This window comes from Coregonus lavaretus (assembly GCF_964263955.1).
Source record: "Coregonus lavaretus genome assembly, chromosome: 37".
NCBI lineage: Eukaryota > Metazoa > Chordata > Actinopteri > Salmoniformes > Salmonidae > Coregonus > Coregonus lavaretus.
Genome location: NC_140024.1, coordinates 17,655,402 through 17,681,442, shown reverse-complemented (window position 1 = coordinate 17,681,442; position 26,041 = coordinate 17,655,402). Strand labels below are relative to the sequence as shown.

General features: G+C 44.8%; 1 protein-coding gene across 1 annotated transcript; it reads right to left on the bottom strand.

Annotated features, from left to right (window-relative positions):
- Positions 1–1,629: 1,629 nt before the first annotated feature.
- cd81a (CD81 molecule a) lies at positions 1,630–21,795 on the bottom strand. The gene is made up of 8 exons (XM_084154194.1): positions 21,451–21,795; positions 15,931–16,045; positions 5,267–5,364; positions 5,079–5,153; positions 4,714–4,833; positions 4,462–4,560; positions 4,268–4,351; positions 1,630–4,114 (listed from the first exon to the last, which is right to left on the bottom strand). Exons 1-8 carry the CDS (start codon positions 21,514–21,516, stop codon positions 4,052–4,054), a joined length of 720 nt encoding a protein of 239 aa, XP_084010320.1. The 5' UTR covers positions 21,517–21,795; the 3' UTR covers positions 1,630–4,051.
- Positions 21,796–26,041: the final 4,246 nt, after the last annotated feature.

Genomic DNA, 26,041 nt, shown 5'->3' with positions numbered 1-26,041 from the left:
CGGGGTTCAGACCCAGGGCCATGTGTATGCCATTCAGAGATTTAAGTGCCTTTGAACGGGGTATGGTAGTAGGTGCCAGCTGCACCGGTTTGTGTCAAGAACTGCAATGCTGCTGGGTTCAACAGTTTCCCGTGTGTTTCAAGAATGGTCCACCACCCAAAAGACATCCAGCCAACTTGACACAACTGTGGGAAGCATTGAAGTCAGCATGGGCCAGCATCTCTGTGGAACGCTTTCGACACTTTGTGGAGTCCATGCCCAGACGAATTGAGGCTGTTCTGAGGGAAAAGGGGAAGGTGTTCCTAATGTTTGGTACACTCAGTGTACATGTAACTATTGATAATCTATACTGAACAAAAATATAAATGCAACATGCAACAATTTCAATGATTTTACTGAGTTACAGTTCATACAAGGAAATCAGTCAATTGAAATAAATCATTAGGCCCTAATCTATGGATTTCACTTGAATAAAGAAGTGGAAAACATATCAAGGATAATAATTGTGTGCTGGAGGGTGCTATGCATTAGTTTATAGATTCCTAGAAAGTAGGCCCTAATCTATGGATTTCACATGACTGGGCAGGGGCACAGCCTTAGGCGGGCCTGGGAGGGCATAGGCCCACCCACTTGGGAGCCAGGCCTATCCAATCAGAATGAGTTCTTCCCCACAAAATGGCTTTATTACAGACAGAAATACTCCTCAGTTTCATCAGCTACACTGGTGGCTGGTTTTAGACGATTCCGCAGGTGAAGAAGCCGGATGTGGAGGTCCTGGGATGGCGTGGTTACAGGTGGTCTGTGGTTGTGAGGCCGGTTGGACGTACTACCAAATTCTCCAAAACGACGTTGTAGCCGATTTATGGTAGAGAAATTAACATTCAATTATCTGGCAGCAGATCTGGTGGACATTGCTGCAGTCAGCATGTCAATTGTCATTCCCTCAAAACTTGAGATATCTGTGGCATTGTGTTGTGTGACAAAACTGCCCATTTTGTGGCCTTTATTGTCCCCAGCACAAGGTGCGCCTGTGTAATGATCATGCTGTTTAATCAGCTTCTTGATATGCCACCTGTCAGATGGATGGATTATCTTGGCAAAGGAGAAATACTCACTGACAGGGATGTAAACAAATTTGTGCAAAACATTTTAGAGAAATAAGCTTTATCTGCATATGGAACATTTCTGGGATATTTTATTTCAGCTCATGAAACATGGAACCAACACTTTACATGTTGCGTTTATATTTTTGTTCAGTATAGTATTATTTTCTCCTTACAGTGTTAGATCGTATCTTGATTTCCTGTCTAAAACCGCTGACCAAATACAAATTATGACCAATGGTGGTGACTTTTTGAATCCATAGATGTTTTTCTCTATATCCATATAATTAGGTAACTTCGTAATTTGGAAATATAATTTTATGGAATTAGGGTGAAGAAAGATGACCCTGGTTTAACACTTAGGGACATTTCCTCTCTAGGCTAGAATAGAAAACACTGCCACATAGGGCCTACCTGTTAAGGATTTTAACAACAACTCATGTACTATATAAGATGTGAAAAATAGACAGGTTATTCCTTATACTAACAATGAATAGAGAATAAAACAAAAGTCATGGACATCATGCATTATTTGTAAAATACATTTAATCCCTTAATACTTGGGCAACAAAACCAAACCAAAATCTAAAACAGAAGAGAAAGGGCACAGATTTGAGCGGCAGTGGGCTATTGAGTCTGTCACTACATAGTGTATAGTGTTTTTACAGTAGGGCAGTGACATAGATACTAAAGAGAGACACTCTTTTGCTGGCGTTGTTCTTTCACCTTTGTGTTGTACAGCATATACAGCCATGTTGCTAATCTCCCCAACCTTTAGTTAGTAACTCAACTGATTTCTCAGTCCAGCACACTGCCACTGAAGCCGACACCCATTTTTCCTTTGACAAAGTACCAGACAAAATATCACAATGAAAGGCATAGCTACATTGTCTTTACATGGTCATTAGTACAATAATATATAGCTGTACATGTTACAAGACACTTCACCGTATATCAGCATAGGCATTATGTGTTAACAAGACTAGGTTTTGGTTGGCTTAGAAAGCCATACAGTATATTATGTAGGACTATACAAATGATGTGTGAGTATGTGTGAGTGTTTAAGTGCTCATGTGTGTATGTAGGTAAATGTTAAGGGCCTGGTTCCACTTCAATCCCTAGACCCTACCCCTTCAGTGTTCACAGATCTGAAAGGACTGGATGGGTGTAGATAATAGGGTGATAGCTCCACCTAGCACCTCCAATGGACCACATTCAAATCTGTGAACTCTGAAGGGAAGCTGAAGATCGAAATGGAACCGGCCGAGAAGTGCTTTGTAGTTGAGCAGGCCTCCATAATCACAGTGGAGCAAGAATGTATGACAAGAGCTCCCCCTGGCTTTGGAACCATAGCCATTGAATACCATGAAGCGTCACAACAGGCCTGCCCCCTAGTGGTGGGTTGGTCCGAGACAGTAATGGACTTCCAGACACACAAACAACCTCTCACAACTGCATGGTCAGTGGTATTATACAGTATCATCATACAGCACAGATACAACATTGTCCGGCAAGTCCCAGCATAATAAGACGTTTGACTGTCAGAGTATAACAAGCAGGCGTAAAAAGGATTATTTGAAAATAAACTAGATTAGTCTGAATGGCTGAAGAGGTGACATTTCTTATTTTGTTCTTAAATATTTTTTTCAGTTTATGGCACCTGGTATTCCCAGGTGGTCTCCCATCCCAGTACTAACCAGGCCCGACCCTGAACAGGCGTGTTCAGGGTGGTATGGCCACAAGCGTATTTTTTACCCCGTATTAGGTCCCTTGGCTCATCTCTGCAACGGGCTCGGGAGAGGCGAAGGTTGAGTCATGCGTCCTCCGAAACATGACCCGCCTGGCTGCCTACTTCTTAACACAGATGTCAGCCGCACCAATGTGTCGGAGGAAACGCTGTTCGACTGATGACTGTAGTCAGCTTGCAGGCGCCCGGACCTAACACAAGGAGTCGCTAGAGCACGATGAGCCAAGGAAAGCCCCACCAGCCAAACCTTCCCCTACCCCGGGCACTGGGCCAATTATGCGTCGTCTTATAGGGCTCCCAGTCCCGGCCGGTTGTGACAGTCTGGGATAGAACCCCAGGCTGTAGTGGCGCCTCAGCACTGCAGTGCAGTGCGTTTGACCGCTGCGCCAGCCCAGGACCCTAAGATGTGAGATTTCTGTAGGTATGCATAGTACACAGCAATAGGTTAAGGACAGGACATTCAATGTCGTTTTACAGGAACAAGGTGTTGTTGGGAAGGATGGGACATTCGACTCATAAGGCTTGGAGGCATGGGGTCTCTTTATCGCGTAGATTGCTAGTTGTTATAAAAGCACAGGGGAAACTATCACCTCTATTATCTTGGTTTTAAACGGGATAGTAAAATCAATAGTATCCATTCACTGTTTCTTAGTGGTTGTTCTCTCTGGAGAAAACTCAGGCAGACAAGCAGTTAGTGCAGAAAATTCTGGGGAGAAGGGATTCAATACAATATCCATGCTTGACAGTCATAAAGCACTGCAAATATATACAGTTTATACATAATCATTTGAAAAGAGATTGATAAACCAACAGAATACAATGTTTTGGACTCCAGCAAAGTAGAAATACTTCACAATTATCACAAAAGAATTCCAGGATCTGTACTCGTGTGTGTGTGTGTGTGTGTGTGTGTGTGTGCGTGTGTAAATGCCATGCCAATGTAAACCTCAACATTTTGTACAGACTAACATTAGTCAAAATATTGAACAGCTATCTGTGACTGACAAGAATAGTTGGTACTGTATTATCAAAAACTGTGTGAGAAGATGCATTTTTTATCTTGTACAACTGACAAAATTGGCAAGCAACTATTTGAGGAAGTGACAGGCTATAAAACCAAATAAAGGAAGATAAATATTTTCCTTCAGTCATTGGCTAGTGTCTCCAGAGGTCACTAGCCCTTGCTCCTTCCCCCTGGACTTTAGTACACCGGGCTGTTGCGGATCCCACAGCACAGGACCATGCTAAAGGTCATCTCAAAGATCTGACAGGAGAGAGAACAAAGACATGAGAGGGGCATTATGGGTCTCTTCATAGAGAGGGGCATTATGGGTCTCTTTAAAGAGAGGCAAGGATCCCATATCTTCTATGAGCTAAACTTCCACACAAGCTACATTCGCTCTTTCATGATACTCACCATAATAATAGCAACTATCAGGGCAGCGATGCCAATCAGGTAAACCTTCTCATTAAAGAGCTCCTTGATTTTCACATGACAGTCCTGTCAAAACAAACAAAATAACACACTTCAGTCGAAATTGTACCTTGTGGTTTATGTACTGTATAACCAACATTATGTATTGTCCTCATAGTTGGCCTTAGAGTACTTACTGAAGTGGAAGCGGAGACTGACTTGGGGCAGATGTCTGTCAAACCTTGGGTGATTAGCGTAGTGAACGGGTTGCTGATGCCCCTACCACAGCAATCCAACTAAAATAAAAAGGCACGTGTTAGTGGAGTTGTATTAGTGAGATGTGTCTTTCTGTGTTTGGATGTTGATATGAGATTAACTTTGCCGTGTGTTTGAAATCAGCTTACAAGCGAGTTTGGGACAGTTATGCTTTTAGTTTTAGCTTGACTTACCGTCTCATGGAAGACCTTCAGCACAGCAGCGGCAGCCTGTTTCTTGTCCTGGTCTGTTAAAGTGTTTGCTAGAGAGTTGTCATACACATTGTCGTAGAAGGTAATCAGCTCTTTGGAAATCTGCAACCAAAAGGACAGGATGTGTCTGGTCAGAGTATGACAGATATGGAACTCTGAAGGTGATAACTGAATGTGACTTTGTCATGATCACATTAGAGCCACACTATCACATTATCAAATGGCTTTTAACTCTATCATGTTGTACTGTATGCTACGCTGTGTGTTTCAACATACATTTTGTTTTTGTGTGTGTATGTGTGCAATGTGTTTCTGTGTGTAAGATCAGAGTTAGTATGTGTCCTCACCGAATCTTTGTGCATGAATCCAAAGATTCCAGCTGCCACCTCACAAGCGAACAGGATCACCAAGCAGGCAAAGAACTGGAGGAAAACAAAGACATTCATTCAGTGGCCAATTTAGGGGATAGCTGGGAATGGGCTGGCTAGACCACATACAAGTGACTCTTTGCTGCATGGTGTTCTGTATGACTCACTGTTCCAAGAAGACACTGAGACTCCTGAATGGCACCATAGCAGCCGAGGAACCCGACAACCATCATCACAGCGCCAACAGCGATCAGGATGTGAACACCTAAAATAGAGAGGGAGAGAGAATAAACAAAGACAACTGGGTCAATAGTCAATATTCTGCAGAACATTGCTAGTGTGTCTACACCTTTATGATGAGTGCAATCATCTTAACTACCACCAGGTGGCATGAGTTTGTGTTAATTATTTGGTTTAGCATGTTTTTCTTCTGCCTAAATATGGGAACTTTGCAGTTATAAACACAAGGTGCTTGGCTCACAATCCAATACAATAAGCATTCATGTCATGTCAAGAAGCATCCACACATTGTAGATAAATGTTATTCTTATGAAGAACATATGGCATAAGAATTGTGGAGAATGCAGGAGTGGGGAAGGATATTTTGTTTTCAGTTGACAGGTTTATAATATATCAAAGTCAACTCTCACCAGGTAGTGCAATGTTTTGTTTTTACAGCTCCTTGGTGAGGTCAGATTTCATTAGCCCCTCCCATCATGCCTTGTTTTCATCTATCAGACCCTCAGACAGGGCTAGCATGGTAACCATGGAAACCCAGGGTAGCTCTACTGATGTTGGTGTGCAGGACTGATTTTACCCATAAATTAAATCATAAAACCTGCTCTTAGAAATAAGTCCAACTATGCATAAGGCCATATAACGCCTAGCGCCTCACACTGAATGTCAATCAGGGGGTTTAGGTGATATTAGATGGGCAGTTTTCATTATCTTTTGTTCTGACCCACCATTCGTCTCTCTTCATGTGACCTCATTATTAGACTTTAGCATGCCCCCCCCCCCCCCCCCCCACCCCCACACTGCAGAAGTGTTCCTGTGGTCCAGAGCAACAGTTGCCTGAGCCACTGCTTCCCAAGGCACTTAACATTATTGTTCACTGCCGTTTCCGTGACGACAGCCCTGAAGTTTTGAGGGGACAGTAGCTCAGAGAAGATAGGGCTGGTGTGAGGTGAGCTGTGTGGTGAATCTGTGTGGTACCCATTTAACGGCTGAACAGTGAATGCAGACCGGGGTTGAAATTGCTCACTAACCACAGATAATAATGTTCATTTTTAGCTCAAGAAATATATTTATTTATGCTTTAGTTTACAGGCCCTTCTCTTTCCCTTTCTGCAACCTTTATATGTCTCAGATAAATTAGGTTCATGGGGGCTTTATGCAAAGTATTACGGTACCAATTTTGATAAACCAATTTGGGTAAAAACACATATTTTGTCTTGCTTGAGACACTATACTGGGCTTTTAGTAGGGGTACTGTATGCCACTGTCTCATATGAGGTTTTCTTTTATCTCTCCCTCTCCCCATCCATCATCCTTAAGACCTCCACCCACGCCCCACAGACTACACTCCCATTCCATCCCTCTACTCAGTCCTTGATAGATACAGGGAGGGGCCTGGTCACGATTTGGGTTAATGTTATTTTGTCCTGCATAATGTAATCGCAAAGCTTATTGGATTCTCATCCTCTGGTCCTGTATGTCCTCCCATCCCCCATCCCCTCCTATTCCACTGAAGGGACATAGACGGCCAGGACAGCACCTCTCTCCTGCCTGCTCGCCTGGCTCATTTAGAAATCGATGGCTTGGAGGCTGATCAAGTGCTCCTTCAATTTCCTTGATTGTGGCTGTGTGGCGGGGGGAATTGAATCACGGATGGGGAGCTTTTTACGAGCGCTGCTCAGCCATCCCTTACCATGACATCATCAGAATAAAACAGGGGCATGACCGGCATGTTTAGCAGTGGGTCGATGCAGTATCACACCCTTCTCTCTCTTCCTTCCTTCCTTTCTTTCACCACTTGTTTGAGCTACAGTATATCCATCCGTTCCTGCATTTGACCAATCTATGCGTTATCAACAATTTATTTACTTTAATTTTATCTTAGTTTTCGTCTGTATACAAGTTCTAAAAATGTTGCTCTGAGAGTCAACTGGTTGGCTAAAATAGCAGACTAGACTGGAGGCCTCAGTTAGGTAATCCAAGCAGCCTCAGAGGAAACTCAACATTTTGATCTTTGTGACCCAGGTGCTTCCTGTGGTGAGCAGCAAACACAACATTTTTCCTATGTGAAGCAGTGGCAATGATGACACACGGTAGCCGTCTAGTTTTCTTATGACCAACGTTTAAATAATCCATCCTACCCACTTGTGTCCTGAGTGGCGCAGTGGTCTAAGGCACTGCATCGCAGTGCTAACTGTGCTACTAGAGATCCTGGTTCGAATCCAGGCTCTGTCGCAGCCGGCCGCGACCGGGAGACTCATGGGCGGTGCACAATTGGCCCAGCGTCGTCCAGGGTAGGGGAGGGAATGGCCGGCAGGGATGTAGCTCAGTTGATAGAGCATGGCGTTTGCAACGCCAGGGTTGTGGGTTCGATTCCCACGGGGGGCCAGTATATAAAAAAAAAAATGTATTCACTAACTGTAAGTCGCTCTGGATAAGAGCGTCTGCTAAATGACGTAAATGTTGTGTACTAGTGAGAACATGGTTGCTACCATATGACATCATTGGATACCACTAGATTAGAGGGAAGAGTGAACAGAGCCTACAAAGTCTTTCCATTGGGAAAAAAAAGGGCATTTCAAACAAACTAGATGTTTTTATTATTACCAAAAAATGTATGTTAGAACACAAATAATGTGTATAATAACACAAATATGTGAAATACCGTAGGCTTTGATCTGAGGTAAATAGTATTTCTGCTGGTTGATTAATCAGGAGGTTCCAAACATCAGAGCCCCTGATTGTCACGGTTTCGGCCGAGGCTGCTCCTCCTCCTTGTTCGGGCAGGCTTCGGCGGTCGTCGTCTCCGGAGTACTAGCTGCCACCGTTCTATGTTTCATGTTCGTTTGGTTTTGTCTGTTTGTAACACCTGTCCCTTGTTAGTGTTTGATTGTGTTCCCTATTTAGTTTCGTTTATTTGGGTCAGGTGTTATGTGTGATTGTTATTGTCAGCTATTACCTCCGAGGAGTTTTCTCTCTCGTTTGTTGTTATTTCGTGAGTTCGCACTGCGTGCGCTTTTTCTTGTTTTCCGCACTGTGTGTTGTGCGTAATTGTTCGTGCCGCCCGGTTGGGTTGGCGACTCATTCCTGTTTTGGAAATTACTAAAGTCTGTTGAAGAACATCCTTGTTCCTGCGCTTGATTCCCTTCACTACATCCACACACAGCACTCTGACACTGATGTGACCTTCTACTCTGACCTCACTCACTGTGGATGAATGGTGACCTACACTCTTAGACAAAAAGGTGCTATCTTGAACCTAAAAGGGTTCTTCGGCTGTCCCCATAGGGGAACCCTTTGAAGAACCCTATTTGATTCCAGGTAGAACCCTTTTGGTTCCAGGTAGAACCCTTTCCACAGAGGGTTCTACCTGGAGCCAAAAGGGGTTCTCCTGTAGGGATAGCCGAAGAACCCTTTTGAAACCCTTTTTATAGGCAACGGAAGAACATTTTGAAAACTGCACTTTGTCAAGTACTGTATGTGTTAAATCCTTCAGGTAAAGATAGAGAATACAAGATGCTTCAAATGGAACTTCTGTTTATTTGAAACACATACATTGTTCTTGGGTGCACGACCAAGGATATATAGTACAATGGATTTCCACTGCGTCATCACCGGTCATTGCTTGTACGGAAATTATCTGAGAAACACAGGGAGAAGTGCTGACCACACCCAGGTCATCTAGAAAACTGATGAATCCTGACCTCATTGTGTTTCAGTTGTTTTATTCAAACTATTATCGGTTTCTCTGGAGGATACACTTTCTTTATGTGTAATAAACACTATAGCCTAACCTTGGAGTTAGATTCCAATGTACACTACATAGGCCAGTTACCAACAATTGTGTTTTTAAGTTGAAATTGAATTCAATATGCCACAGACTACATTCTAAACTTAATAGGTACGGGTGTGATGTGAATTACCGTACTGTTCCGCTACCTCGTACAAACCGAAATGCCACTGCTTATGTCACTATTTGAAATGTGTCTTTGGCTATGGAAAAACATGTAGAGGCTGTACCAGGCTGTGCACATGAAAACTGATACAGCACTGTGGTACTGGATAGTCAATTACTATCCAGAAAAGGTGTGTGTGTGCTTGTGTGTGTCCATGTGTGTGCATGCCTGTGAACGGTAATGCAGCTGTTAGTCTCATTAAATCCCGGGGCAGGCAGCTGGCTCTGAGCCAGGGGGGATAGACCCTTGAGTGAGAGGAAACATAAGGTCCAACACCAGCTCTGGAACCAGTGCAGTCTATGACATCAGGTTCTCCACACCACGCTGCTACAGTGCCCAGTCTATGGGCCATGAGAGAGAGAGATGTGCTGTGTGGGGCCTATCACAGAAGGAGAAGGTATAGGCATGAGGGAAAGAAATGGAAAAGAGAAGAGAGAAAAAGAGAGGAGGAGGATACCAGAGAAAGAGAGATATGAACAGAGCAAGAGAAAAACAAGAGGATTGAGATGAGGATAGAGAGAGTGGTAGGGAGGTGGAGAGAGGCAAACCAAGAAGGATATCGGAGAGAGGAGTGACAATTAAAACAAAGGAAGGAGGGAGAGAAAAGAAAGGACGGAGAGAGGTAGACAGAGCTGAAGAGGAGGAGGGAGAGAGTGTAACACAGACGTTAAACACAAACAGATGTGGACAAAGCTGAACTTCAGTGGAAAGTAACAGGCTAGAGGGGAAACTTTCTCAAGAAGAGGGTGGGGCAGTATGAGGGAGGAGAGGGGGAGACTGGTGAGGATTTATTTTCCTTTCGTTTAGAAAAAAAGCAACAAGGACCATGCTCTGAAGATAAAAATACTTTATGTAATGGGCAGGCTGTGAGTATTACGTTTTTTTGGGCTGTGTGTACGTTAAAGTCCCTCTCCTGTTCCATTTGTTTTTGCATGTTTTAAACAAGCAAGTAAATTGTTGAAGGACATACAAACCCAGTTACTGAAAAACAACCACAGTCCCTTGGTTTCTCTTAATCAACTTTGAAGTGGCTGGAGAGAAGAAATGTTAAAATAATGCCCTGAAAACATCCAAAACAACATTGGAAATCCCCTGAGGATGGATTGTGCTCCATTTGGCTACTGTTTATTAGATCTGCATGGACCTTGTGCTTCTTTAGCCTAATCAAGGCTAAATGGCTGTAGTTTCCTCTACTGCAAGTTCACTTCCCCATTTACTCCATTTGACCTCCTTCCTTATATCTGTTTACCTTTCTGACCTGCGTTCATGAATGATAGAATGAATGACTGATAACAAGGAAGATTATTCATGAAGCCAACACTGAATGCAGAATTGGAACGTTGCAGCTTGTGAAAGTTGAGGGTAGAGAGAGGACATTTATGAAGGAAGTTGACCTCACAAGGAAGGAATTTCATGTGGAGTATACAAAAGGGCTGACAAGTTTGAGCCCCTGAGTAGCAGAGCAAATCCCTCGCTGATGTTAGTAACCTCAACCAAGTCACACAACCACGGCCAACTACACAGTATCTGACAGTGAAGTGTGAACACAGCCACGGCCAACTACACAGTATCTGACAGTGAAGTGTGGACACAACCACGGCCAACTACACAGTATCTGACAGTGAAGTGTGGACACAACCACGGCCAACTACACAGTATCTGACAGTGAAGTGTGAACACAACCACGGCCAACTACACAGTATCTGACAGTGAAGTGTGAACACAACCACGGCCAACTACACAGTATCTGACAGTGAAGTGTGAACACAACCACGGCCAACTACACAGTATCTGACAGTGAAGTGTGAACACAACCACGGCCAACTACACAGTATCTGACAGTGAAGTGTGAACACAACCACGGCCAACTACACAGTATCTGACAGTGAAGTGTGAGTGATGCCATACTAGACCTGAACATGACAGAGGAGTCTGGGGGTCATTTAGTGGAACGCCAGCTTTTTGAGACACACCGAGTCCGGACTCTGGAAGCAGCTCAGTATTACATAAACCATCCAGGCTCCATTACTGTTCTATAATATCTCTACCTAAGGACATTATCTAGAGGAAGTGGTAGGGAGAGGTATGAGTGGGAGACTCCTGGGACAGGGGTGGCGCTAATAAACATCTTCTGGCATCTTCTCCCCTCATGGGTGGGCCTTTACTGGAATCTATCAGGAGAAAAGTGGACATAGTACCGGGGGTTTACTCTCACTGAGAGTATTTAAATGGGCCAGTAGAATTACCCTCTTACCTCTTTCCTCTGTCCAACCTCACAACGCACGAGAGGAACCTGAGTACCACCCAAGTCCTGGCAAAATTACATGAAATGTAACTGTGGTTTTATTGGTTGTAGTTCATGTAAAATGTATTCACACTTATTTTAATTTATGATCCGCTCTCGTTCTCTGTCCCTCAATATGGTTTGATTGTGTAATGTAAGGAGATGTTGGTTATTTTGGTAATGTGGTTATATGTCAAAGGCAATGTCTATGTTTGTCTTTTCCTGTGAGGCTGGGTGCCTCTGTGACTTCCTGTGCTTGCAACAGAGGTTTTTGCTCTCTGCAATACAGTGCTGTGTGTTGTGGTGAGGCACCCAGTTCCATCTGAACATAACCAGACTTTGTCTCATAAAATATTTACACTTTGGACCAGAATTGTTCAAACTAGCAAACATCATACATTAGATCTGTTCTCACTCTGACAACTCCCTTAACTTTCCCAATCACTAGTTGGGCAAGGTGGTTTCAGAACACAGAGCTACCATTTAAAAAGTTCCAATGAATCAACATTGATACAATATCACCAATTACCAAGCTATGACAAGCATGATGAAAAATCCTTAGTGAGTCCTTACTTATTTTCCAATGTATAACATTTCTACAATATATGTCCAATATCAAGATGCAGTTCTACAGTAGCAAGGCCGCAGTACTTCCTACTGCTACTCCCACAAAGCAGATCAATAGCCTCATGATATCCCCTAGCACAGAGGTGGGCAAACTACAGCCCATTCAATCAGGCCACTCTTGAACATCTAGATAGAAAGTATATAGAAATTGGGGCCTCCCGGGTGGGGCAGCGGTCTAAGGCACTGCATCGCAGTGCTAGAGGCGTCACAACCGGCCGTGATCGGGAGTCCCATAGGGCGGCGCACAATTGGCCAACGTCGTCCGGGTTAGGGGAGGGTTTGGCCAGGGGGGGCTTTACTTGGCTCATCGCGCTCTAGCTACTCCTTGTGATGGGCCAGGCGCCTGCAGGCTGACTTCGGTAGTCAGGTGAACGGTGTTTCCTCCGACACATTGGTGCGGCTGGGTTCCGGGTTAAGCAGGTGGGTGTTAAGAAGCGTGGTTTCGGAGGACGCATGACTCAACATTCGCCTCCCGAGCCTGTTGGGGAGTTGCAGCGATGAGACAAGATCGAAATTGGGGAGAAAAAGGGAGCAATATATATATATATATATACATATACACTACCGGTCAAATGTTTTAGAACACCTACTCATTCAAGGGTTTTTCTTTATTTTTTACTATTTTCTACATTGTAGAATAATAGTGAAGACATTAAAACTAGTAACCAAAAAAGTGTTAAACAAGAAGGAAATAAATTCCACAAATTAACTTTTAACAAGGCACACCTGTTAATTGAAATGCATTCCAGGCGACTACCTCATGAAGCTGGTTGAGAGAATGCCAAGAGTGTTCAAAGCTGTCATCAAGGCAAAGGTTGGGTATATGAAGAATCTCAAATATAAAATATATTTTGATATGTTTAACACTTGTTTGGTTACTACATGCTTCTATATATGTTATTTCATAGTTTCGATGTCTTCACTATTATTCTACAATGTAGAAAACAGTAAAGATAAAGAAAATCCCTTGAATGAATAGGTGTTCTAAAACCTTTGACCGGTAGTGTATATAGAAATTATAATGAGCCTATATATTTTCAAATAACTGGCCTTTTTCTGGGCCGCAAATTAATTTTGACACACAAATCGGTAAAAAAATATAATCTGTACGGCACTCTGTTGAATTTCGAAATAACAATGTGGCCCTCGAGACAAAACGTTTGCCCACCTTTGCCACAGCAGGTATTGCTATCATGGCTGAGCAGCCCCTTCAGCTGTCCCCAGCCATCGATGGCCACCCACTGGCCTGGGATAAAGGGGGCTGTGTCCATGGAGCCCCATGAGGTCATGGGTCAAGGCCTGCCCAGGCCATTACAGTGGAACTTCCCATCACCATCCCTTCTATTACAACTTCACAGGCTATGTCCCAAATGGCACCCTATTCCTTTTATAGGGAATTACTTATGGGCCCTGACCAAAAGTAGTGCACTATGTAGGGAGTATGGTGCCATTTGGGACACATCCACAGTCTCTGGGACTGTGAGAAACACACAAAATGGATGCTGATAATGCGTATGAGCGACCTACTAGTCTCACTTCCACTAGCAATATTGTACTACTTACAATCACTTCACACACTTGCACTTCCCACAAGAAGAATCCCATAAACACTTTTAAATTCAAGCACAAAGTCAGTGGGGTAATGCCCCCCTCTAACAGACTATTTCAGGATATTTTAATGAGTTTTCACTTTACTGGAATTGCTTAATTGTTGAGACCGTCACATTCAAAGATTTGAAGCTATGCCTTGTAATGATAGGGAACGTACAATCTTGTAGATGATTATCATGGATTATAATGGCATACATTATACAGTTAGATATCACTTGAGTAAGATAAAAGATTAGCCTGCTAACATCTGTGTTAATAACCTCTGGTTAATCATGACAGGCGAATGGCCACAGTCATAAAATTGAGAGCTTTTGTCTCTTATAAAACAAAAACTATTAACCTTGTGTAAAAATGCACAAACTCTACAAAAGGGTGTGGACACAACGCTGTGCTTATAATTGTTTTAATCACAACAATGACTTAGAAAAAGTGGTTTGACTGATTTTATGTCGTAACCTCAGGAAAGAGAGAATGTGATGACAACAATCAATTGCTCCCTTTCCTGTTGTATTAAAGAAATGCCTGTTACAGAACTTGGTTTCTAAGAGCCACGGGATTTCCATTAGGTTGGAAATATAATCATGGTCAGCATTATGCCAAGATTCCTTTAAGAACAGGGAGGGAAGAGGACCCAGAGAGAGAAAGAGGCCTAGTGAGAGACAAGGAGTAGTGGGGGGTGAGACTAGAGGATATCAAAGTTTACATAATAGTGAAACTGAAAACCTGATGCACTTGGTGTGTGGAATCATTGTCATGGTCAGAAAAACAGACAGTTGAGACTCTCTGGAGAATTGGCCAAGCCTCCAAAACAAGAAAACATGTCCAAGCCTTTATTTAGGCTTAAAATGATGTTTAAAGTTTTCCGAATAAAAGATGTGTGTACGCCCAGCAACAGTTTCTCAACAGAGATACAGTATAAACACGGCTATGGCTGCTTCTATTTGAATTCCACCCATAATGTTACATGGGTATGACTAATGCAGGATGTGGTGATGATGCGGTGATGATGCGGTGATGATGCGGTGGTGTCTGGGAAAGTTTATTATAGCTGGTCTGTTGTGACACTTGAACAATTGGGGTTAGAGTGCTGTGACCCTTGTTTAGGTTGCTGTTTGTCCAGTTGTTACCAATTACCTCTGTCAGACAGAAATAAAGACCTCAGCTATAGAACGCTTGGTCATGGCCCATAACACCCAGCTGCTAACTAAGAATAATAAGTTTACCAGAAGGGATCTCCCTTTTTAGTGCAATGGGAAAATCCCTGGCAACCTCAGTCCAGCATACATACATAGTGGACTGCCACAATCAAGAAAGATACTATTCAGTGAATTCTGAGGTATAAACCCAATACTACTGTAACAGTACTTGTACTAAACAAAACGCCCAAAATACCTTACGGTACTATCCCTGTAAATGTTTGGTAGATACTTCCAGTTTCAGAATAAGACTTGTATATGTGTGGGTAGTAGTTGTCTAAACAAAGATATTGGATAAACATTGCACTGCTCTCTGGGAAAACGTGTTTCTCGCTCAACATCTGAGCAACATAGGCTACATTCTTCCTGATAACACAGGGGATTTTTTATTCTGTAAACCCCTTAATTAAAAGGTTAACTGAGGGAATTTAGAATTCCTCACTGATGGCATTCATTTTTCCAAACGAAGCCACACCCCTGGGGGTATCACAGTTTTTATTTAAAATATATAAATATCACATTGCCCTGTCTTTGAGAGTAAGTGATTTTGAAAGAAATTAAAATAATCACTATTTTGAATCCTTTAATTAAACACTCATAATTTGAATCTTTAAGTTACTCTAAAGGAACTCCCATTACGTTTGTCACACTTTGACCATACTGGTAGAGAAGTAGAATCTGCCATTTTAGAAGACCCTGAGGGATCAGTGGAGCATACTGTTTGTTCTGCTTGACCGTGTCCCTGAGCACTCCAGAGGAGTACAACTACACAATGGACAAGGTGTCAAATAGAGAGAACCCAGCTCACAACACCTTGTTTATGGCACATCAATAAATGTTTATAACACACATATTCACCATGTTAAATGCATGCTACAGTATAGTCTGTAGACAAGGAGGGAGAGTGTTAAAGTACTTACTGTTTAAGAAGGTGGTTGGTGCTTGTTGGCCGTCAAACTTCAACTCTAGCAGGCTGCTGGTGTGGCCATCATGTCGAAGCCATAGTGCCACGCCCAGGACCACACCTCCTGCGAGCTGGACAGAAGAGAGAGAATGAGAAAATTGGAAGGGTTAGACACATGCACTCACATAGAATAACCATCATTCATTTAGCTTGCAAACTTCGCTTTGAAGCCTTCTTTTGTTAGGTGTAGTGAATAGAACTTCAGTGTTGTTCATGTTCTTTGCAGACTGAACATTGTCACTTCCACCACTTTCTTCTCTAAAGCAACAGTGCCTCTGCCTAACCTCCCTGCCAAAGTAGGGGTCAATGGTGGAATCCCTGTGACTCCACTTTACCTAAACTGACTGAACTTTATTCAGCCGAGGTTTCCATATTTTTTTTAGTCATTTAGCAGACATTCTTATCCAGAGCGACTTACAGTTAGTGTATACATTTATTTTATATTTACTTTTTCAAACTGGCCCCCCGTGGGAATCGAACCCACAACCCTGGCGTTGCAAACGCCATGCTCTACCAACTGAGCTACATCACTGCTGGCCATTCCCTCCCCTACCCTTGACGACGCTGGGCCAATTGTGCGCCGCCCCATGGGTCTCCCGGTCGCGGCCGGCCACGACAGAGCCTGGATTCGAACCAGGATCTCTAGTGGCACAGCTAGCACTGCGATGCAGTGCCTTAGACCACTGTGCCACTGCACCACTTTCAGCAGTGTCTGGTTTCTCCCTGAATTTGGATGAACAGTGAAGAGTATTTTCTACCATAGCCTCCATTTTGGCTCTGAGAATGGGGGTCTTCTTGGCCCCGTCTAGTACCTCTCCAGAAACAGCACAGAGCTGAACATAGAAGGAGAGACGAGGTGGGGAAAGTGAGGCCTTATTCAAAGAGTCATTTCTGCATTCATTTTTGTTTCTATTCAGCAGTATAGCAGCTGGGGTTCGCCAGGAGTGGATTGGTGTTGACAGATCTTTACGGTTGTTATTAGGAAGGGGAGTGTTGGTGCTTAGGTAATTAATCTAAACAGCACCGGTTCTGCCGCAGTCCCAACAAACACAGGCAGCACAGCTCTGGCTAAGGAATGTCCAGACAAGTGGAGGACAAAGGAGGCCCTGCCCACCCACCCACAACCCCAGTGTCCTCTTAGCCCCTGCCCTTACTTATGCTATAACAGCACAGCCACATCTGCTAACAGCTGCATAACAACACAGAACACTTGAAGAGATCACATTCTACAGAGACCATTCCACCTTCTCTGATGGTGGGGTGGTGGCTGTAATGCTTCAGATGAAGAGAGCTTTCACTAAGGCTTCCTGTACCTGGAGTCAGTGTCTCTACAAGCTGCTACTGTACCTCTGCCCTGCAGTTGGTAAAATCCATCTAACTGGACTTAACTCCAAAAGGTTTATTAGGATAGTGAAATGTAATATATCTAACCCATATCTTCACAGCAGGAATATGTTTAGACTTAACCTTATTTAGCTGTATAATAATCATGGTCCCTCTGGTTGAGTCTTAAGTTCATGGAGACTATCAGACATTCTGACTGAAAATAGCCTCCCCTACCCAGCCTCTCTGCTCTTCTCTCCTCCACATCTCCCTCAGCAAGGTCCATTCCACTGCTGAGGCTCGCTGCTGCCTGGCAACCAGATCAACACTGCAGCCTGCCAAAGGGTGAGGCCCCTGAACGGTTGCATTCTGGAGGAGCCAAGAGAGACGTCTGCACAGTCGTCTCTTTTGGGATTTCTGTAATTTGGACATTAATATACTGTATCTAGTATTTGAGACAGACACAGGCCCCCGAGACACAGTATAGTGTACATAAATTACGTTAATATGATACTGTACTGTATCATACAATGTTTAATATAAGCTTCTTATAAACTTTTTTTTCACAAATGGAAAGAGTCCATAATTATTTCCAAATTCTATATTGAGGCCTAATGGTCCCATAATACATAAAGTTGCATACAAATTCCTTACTGTTGCTAGGGGGAAAACTATGACTAAGAGCAGTGACTGGGAAGGCATGCCAGTTCTCTGCAGCTTTATTGCCAAACTCCTCTTTCAGGAGTCTTCCCTCACCCCTGTCAGCTGTTGATGTTCCCAGTATGGGCAAATGGCCACTCTGATGTATAATATAATATAATATGCCATTTAGCAGACGCTTTTATCCAAAGCGACTTACAGTCATGTGTGCATACATTTTTACGTATGGGTGGTCCTGGGGATCGAACCCACTACCCTGGTGGTACAAGCGCCATGCTCTACCAATTGAGCTATAGAGGACCTCATGTCTACTGTAGACACACTATGACTCCCCTCCCTCCTTCCTTCCCTCCACCTACCCAACCCTCCCTCCCTCCCTCAATAAGTCAGCCCTCACATCTCTTTTCCTTTGCCTTTCCAACAGGCTGGCCTGGGAGCAACCTGCAGAGACAGGTGGCAGCATGGGTAAAATAAGGGAGGTCGCATGTGTCAGTGCACAGTCATTAGTTTGCTTCCACGCTAGGGGGTCTCATTGAAGAAGGGAACTTTGGACTCCTTTTCCTACCAGGACACCAAAGCCCTATGAGGGCAACAGAGATATTTCACTGTGTTTGATTCTCTGTGTGGTTGCTGCGGCAAGATTCCACTGTAGGATGTTAAACTGTTTGGAAAGTATTCCATAGTTCTATCCCAAGTACAGTGTTTCTTTCCATGGCCTCCTCCCATCCATGTACTGATCAAGTCCAGATCTACTTAGAGTTGGCTTTATAGGCTACAAAAAAAGATGTCACCACAGACAACAGTCACTATCCACTAACATAATTATTAGGTAACTAAATGTTTATACAATATTGTTACTATAGTAATTACAATGATACGACACAGGTGTGAGAATGCAAATCCAATCCATTATTATTCATATTATCAAAGTGGTACGAAGCCAACCATATGACTAGCAAGTGAGTCTTGTGAAAATCTCTGGGAGACCAACCAACCATATCATTATATTAACCCTATCAGGTGAACTTAAACATATCATTTCCATGCTAGCTAAAAAGTAAAATTCACATAAAAAAATAACAACACACCAAAACAGCTACCATCTTCAAGTACACATCACAAACTGCTTATCTCACTTCGTACTTCCATCAACTCTTGCCTAAGAAAGAGCATTTCAGCATGTTGACAGAATTAGAGAGTTGAATGTGTCACTTATCTGTGCAAGGATATACAGTACATGCTCTTCCTGTACTATGACTGGCAACCACAACACAGTATACCTTACATTTACATCATTTAGCAGACACTCTTATCCAGAGCGACTTACAAATTGGTGCATTCAAAAAAAAATGGGGGGGGGGGGGGGGGTACCCCACTGTGCCAGTACCCCACTGTGTTTCCCCTTTGCTGTATTATGACTGTATCCTGATAGTACAGCACTACATGCTTTGCTGCTATCTGTCTGGGACAAGATAACATACCACGTTACCTCCCTAGCACCTCAGCTCTTTTTACTGCGGTCTAGTGAGAGGGCTATTTCTGCCACATGCCTTGTGTGCAGGGGGTTGTAGAATGCTTGGCGCGCTGCTGCTGCTGGTGGTGGTGGGGATGGCTCGAATGCAGAAGCCACAGTTCCTGTAAACCACGGGTCCACCGGCCCCTTTCCACTCAACTCTGATTTATGTTCTGAGAGGCCCATGAGTCTTGTCCTTATAATGTGGATGTAGAAGACGACATTGCCTGGCATTGTTTAAATCAGAATTGTATTTGATATATCTCAATGACTTGTTGTCCTGGCTCAAGAGGCAATCCACAGGAATGAACAAAGTGATTGAAATGTTTTCATGTGAAAGGATGTGTTCAAACTAAAGGTAATTAGCTAGATCTTTTTTTCTGCTTGTTCTTGAAGTGATTTGCCACCTGTTCAACATATGCAAAATGGCAAGGGTAGCAACCCCTAATCAGAAAAATATTTACAATGACAGCCTTGGGATTAATTATCCTTGAGAGAACAGAGAATTGATGATATACATTTCCAGTCTAATGGATATGGTCATTGAGCAAGCAAAAGACCCTGACACATCAATCCATGCAACCACTTAAGCAATCATGAATCTTAAAATGAGTATATCTCAGTCTCCACAGATGACTGCTATGCCACACCCCAGCCCCTTATACAACTGATCCTTCCCAACCGTCTTCATGACTGAGCCAAGACTCACAATGTATTTTACTCCCACACTGACAACCCACATGCACAAGTGCGGGTCTTGGCACAGTCAATAATTTCTCAAGTGCAGTGCCCTCACCTAACCCGGGGTCACCTAAAGTTGCCTTGGGGATATATTAACAACAATAGTCCGGAGGTCAACCAATACATTTCCTTCTGATTGTTGCGGTTCTACTCACGCTCTTAAGAATACTTCCGCCTTATCATCAATCATGAATAACATATCCCTATAATAATAATATACATCTCAAGACAGAAGAATATATCTGTCTGCTGACTATATCTATATGTTTAAGACTATATCTATACATTTGGATATAACATGTTGTAATAGACTAATTTAAAAAAGTGAATGGTTCACATAGGGACATAAAATGACTAAGGAACATTTCACTTCCACTAAGGATGGTGTGACAATCTGTTGGCTTTTGCAAAGTTAGCCTAAATGTTTGTGGTCTTTTAGCCAAAGTTTCCATCCACCGCAATGATTCTTCCACCATCACAAAACTTCCCCAATGAATCACAGGGGCAAAGGCATTTCAGGGGATTTACACAACTTCACGATTAACGGGCCTCTTTTATAAAAAATAAAAAAAAAGTCCCGAACTTAATCAAGTTCATTGGAGGCAAAAACACCCCTGAAAATTAGGGGTGTATGTATGAGATTACTGAGGGACAACATCGAGGTATTCCAATCTAAACAATGACTGAAATTGGATCTGTAATCGACATCGGACCACAATCTATGTACCGGAATACACACTATGTTCTTAGTTCCTGCACAATCATATTCTGGTCAATCATATTCTGCACTCGGTTATTATTTCTATCATTATTTTAGTTGGCAACATCATTTCAATCTTCACAAATCGTGACATGCGGTCACTAGAATATGGCTGCTCTTGTACGGCTATTCCCGATAAATAAGAACGCACCCCATATCGCCATATGGCAGCATAGGCTACGAGTCTAGGCCTATTCAAAAACAAAACAGCTATTTGTATTTTATTTGAATAAAAATATCAAAATAAACAATACATTATTGACTGAAAATGGCATATAAATAAGCCTACTACATCGGTATCTACAGGCCTATTTGGGTGATGTTTTCCCCAGATCGTATACCTATTTGGCAACAACAAAAAATACAAAATAAAACACGTAACTCTTTTCAGCGGGAAGGGGGGGAGGTTACTGCCCCTACAGATAAACAACCAAATGCTTGGCCATTTAAAAGCGTATATTACAAGAAAAAAATCTCACCCAGAAGATGAAGTTGAAGAAGAAAAGCATGTATTTGATACATTTAGTGCAGCCTTCGACTCCCATGGTTGAAGTTTTCAGATCCCTTTCGGTGGTGAGAGAAGGCGGTTGTTGAATGAAAAGAATCCGATTTTTTTAGCCGCTAGACTCTTTGTCGAGGTCGACGCAAATAGGCAACACCCAAGTTCTCCCCCGCCCTTTAAAAACTAAGTGGAAGAGACTCGGACTGCTTGCCAACAAGATATGTAGGATACGCAATCCTTTCGCGTGACCCCGCCTCAGTTGTTTTAATTCTCCTCTCCCCTTGCACAAATCGAACAATATTGTTGTACAACGGTGCCGCCTACAGAGGAAGTGGTGCATGGAAGCTGAGGAGGCTATACCAATGGGGCCCAGTGGGTGAGTTTGGGGCCGCTATTATACAATCATTGATAGGCCTACAACAACACCCTGAGTGTGCATAGAGTCGACTTTTTTTCTTCCATAGGTTTATCTGTGACTGGGGCTTCAGGTATCATGGCATCAAATTGTTGGGGTCTGTGTTGTGCTCAGTTTTGCATGTTAGTAGGCTAACTAGTTTAAGGTGTAGCCATTCACTTAGGCCTATAGAGAGGGCTACAGGCTGCTGTATCATATGGAGTGATATAGTTATTGACATCCTGACAGGACAGGTTAGCTCTGAGATGGAGGTGGAAGCTCAATTACTGAGGCCTTTATAGTGCATGCATTTTTCATGGCTCATTCAAAGACCCAAACAGAGTCTTTACATTTGAATAGCCATTTGAAGTTGGAAGACTTCCAGAATATGGTAATTCATCAATTGTGATTCTTTGGGGAGCTATACCTCACAGTCACACCACATGTCTAGAAATCACCACCAAATATATATAGGATATATAGCGCAGATCTAGCATAGAAGTATTTCAGCATGCAATAGGCCTAGGCTACTTGAGTATACAGTATTGTAACGACCCGGTATTGTGTTCTGTGTTCGTGGGTGTGTTATCGTTCTCATGGGTGCTAGCAGGGGTTAAATATGCCAGGACAGATGGAAAGGTTGGGGGGGTATGATGGGTAATCCCGCGGGGTTTTGGAATGCTTAAATAGGGGTTACGGTCTCATCTCTCTCTCTTCTGTTTTGGGACCCTTGACTTGACATGTTATAATAATGATATATTTGTGTATGTTCAAGGTTTAGCGGCGTGGGCTGTGGCCTGAACAATAGCCCATTCAGGAATAAACCTGTGTTCTGCTTGTACACCTGGTGCCCGTCTCTCTTTTACTTTATGACCCAGCTGGGTCATTACATTGGTGTCAGAAGTGCTTTCGAACGACGGGATAGATCGAGATTAGGCGAGTTAGCTGTTTCAGTATAGGCCGTGGTTAGCTTTAGCGTGACTCGCATCTACGGTCATGATGATCGGGGCGAGGCGGAAAATTAAGGAAGAGTCGGACAAAGTGTCGGGAGGGTCAGGCGACGACGGCTGTAGAAGAGCTGGAGAGCCACATGGCGGAAGTTAAATAGTCAGTCAGCAAGATGGCAGAACGGGCGGGTTTTCCTTCAAACCGCTCGACCAGAACAGACGTCACGGCGACGGAGATATCGACGTCACCGCGTGCGGAAATGGCTGGGCCTCCTTATGTAAACAGAGATGGCAGCGCCCTATTGCCATTAGCCACGGTAGCGGCTAAACTTCCAAAGTTCAATGGACAAGGTAAATGGGAAGTTTTTTTCACTCCATTCGAGTTGTTGGCTAGAGCCGGGAGGTGGTCTGACGAGACGAAAGGGTTACAGCTTGCCCTGAGCCTGGCAGAGGAGGCGTCGGAATGCCTGCTAACGCTAGCCCCGGACGAGAGGGGCGACTACGGTGCGCTAGTGGAGGCATTGGGGGGCCGTTTCGGCAGCGATGCACAGCCCAACATGCTGCGGATTGAACTGAGTAACAAAAAGAGACTTCAGGGGGAATCATTAAAGGCGTTGGCAAGTGATATTCTGAGCCTGACCAGGCGGGCTTATGCAACTATGCCGATTGGGGTGCAAGACGAGCTGGCACGGAACAGTTTTATTAGAGCGCTCTCCCCCACCGAACTGGGTAAGCATGTTCAGATGTCGGATCCAGCATCTCTGCGGGCTGCAGTGGAGATAGCCAGGAAGAGGGAGCTGATCTGGGGTGAGGGAGTGAGAGTGGAGGTTGCCAGTCAACCAGAGGTGAGAGCAGCGGCGGCCGGGGTGCCGGGGGTCACCAAACCAGAGTGGGTCGACGAGTTGGGCGGGTTAGTCAAGACCGCTTCGCTTGTCATTGAGAGGGGCTCCAGACAACATCGCAGTGTCAGCTCAACTCCCATTGTCTGCTGGGGTTGTGGCCAGCCTGGCCACATTCAGCGGGAGTGTGGCAGATTCTCCCGTCACCAGGGAAACGACAGCGGGTTCTCGCGCAGGGGGCAGCGCGGGCCCACCCCTCCGCCCCCGAACCCACAGTAAGCAGAATAGGTACCCAGCAGCGCAGGCAAGAGGGTGGGGACCTGCTTCCCCAGGGTGTAGCTGCCACCGTGTTTCCTAGTCCGGTAGTTGTGGTGGGACGTACCACCATTGGGGACTTCTGCAATGTCATCGTCAAGGTAGAGGGGGTGGAATGTTTGGCCCTGGTCGATACGGGCTCTACAGTAACCCTGGTGAGACCAGACATACTACCTGTTGGGGTGCGGGTGGAGCCGACCCTTGTCCAGCTACGGACTGTCACGGGGGAGCTAGCCCCCATGTTAGGGAAGTGTCGGTTGTCTGTGACTGTGGGGGGGGGAGAACTGTGGGGTGTCCGGTGTGGGTAGCAGCGGTACAGGACCCCTGTATACTGGGAATGGACTTTTTGAAAAACTGTGGGGCTCAGTTGGACTTAGCTTCGGGCACTTTGAGGCTGTCGGGGGGGCCCACAGTGGGAATGTCGCCTTCGGGAGGGCCAGCAGGGGGCAGTCTTCCTCCAAGCTTGCCGAAACTCCACTGGTCGTCCCGGCTGCTCCCTTGGTCGTTGTGCCATCCCAGCAGCTGTCTCCGGCGGCAACGACCTTCACTCCCCATAATGGTGCAAGCACAGGCATCCCAGTAGCCCAAAACACACTGGCTCCTTCACCCCATCAGCCCGACGGGGGGAAGGAGGAAGTTATCGATGCCGTTGAGGCTGTGTGGCTGAAAAACTGTCAAGGTCTGGATGAGAGACAACAGAGACAGTTAAAGCAGCTGCTGTTTGACTTTAAAGATAGCTTCGCTTGGGGGGAAGATGAGGTAGGGCAAACGCACCTGGTTCAGCACGACATCGACACTGGGGACAACCAACCCATTAAAATTCGGCCCCGTCGCATTGCCCTTGCCAAGAGGGAAGCAGCAGCCACAGCTATTGCTGACATGTTGCGGGCTGATTTCATTGAGCCATCAGATAGCCCATGGTCTGCGCCGGTCGTCATGGTGCCTAAGAAAGGGGGTAAACTTAGGTTTTGTGCGGACTACAGGGGCCTAAATTCTGTCACCACTAAAGACTCTTACCCCATACAGAGGATCGATGAGTCGCTAGACCACGTCAGAGGGTCCTCGTGGTTCTCTTCCCTTGATCTGCGCAGTGGCTACTGGCAGGTGCCCCTCTCGCCTGGGGCACGTGAAAAAACGGCCTTCTCCACGGATAGGGGCCATTGGCAGTTCAAGGTGCTGTGCTTCGGGCTTTGTAATGTTCCTGCCACCTTTGAGAGGCTCATGGACAGAGTGCTGGTGGGGGTTCCGAGAGACGAGTGTGTCGTGTACCTAGACGACATATTGGTGCACGGCACGTCGTTTGAGGGGGCACTGGGGGCACTTAGGCGAGTGCTGGAGAGGATCTCGGGGGCGGGGCTAAAATTACATCCGGAAAAGTGCCATTTCATGCAAAGGGAGTTGGCGTTCCTGGGTCATCAGCTGGGTGGTGAGGGCATCAGCACGATGCCAGACAAAGTGGAGGCTGTGAGGGGGTGGCCAATTCCAAGGGGGAAAAAAGAGGTTAAGAGCTTCCTGGGTCTGGCATCCTACTATCATAGGTTTGTGAAAGGGTTTGCGGGGATAGCAGCTCTTTTGAACCACCTTCTCAAGAAGGACACTGTTTTTCAGTGGACTGAAGAGCACCAGCGGGCGTTTGAGGCCCTCAAACGTGCCCTGGTGGAGGCCCCTGTCCTGTCCTCACCAGACCCGAACCGTCCGTTTATCCTGGACACCGACGCAAGCAATGAGGGCTTGGGGGCTGTGCTGGCTCAGCGTGGTTCTGACGGGGAGCACGTAGTAGCTTATTACAGCAGAACTTTTGATAAGGCTGAAAAACGCTACTGCGTGACAAGGAGGGAGCTTTTGGCTGTCGTGGCAGCAGTACGCCATTTCAAGTACTACCTGGGGGGCCTGCCGTTTGTGGTGCGGACGGATCACTCCGCCCTGCAGTGGCTTCTCTCCTTCAAGGAGCCAGAGGGTCAGATCGCCCGCTGGTTGGAGGAGATGCAACCCTACAACTTCTAGGTGGAGCACAGGGCCGGCCTTCACCACAGCAATGCAGACGCCTTGTCCCGCCGCCCGTGTGCTGAGGAC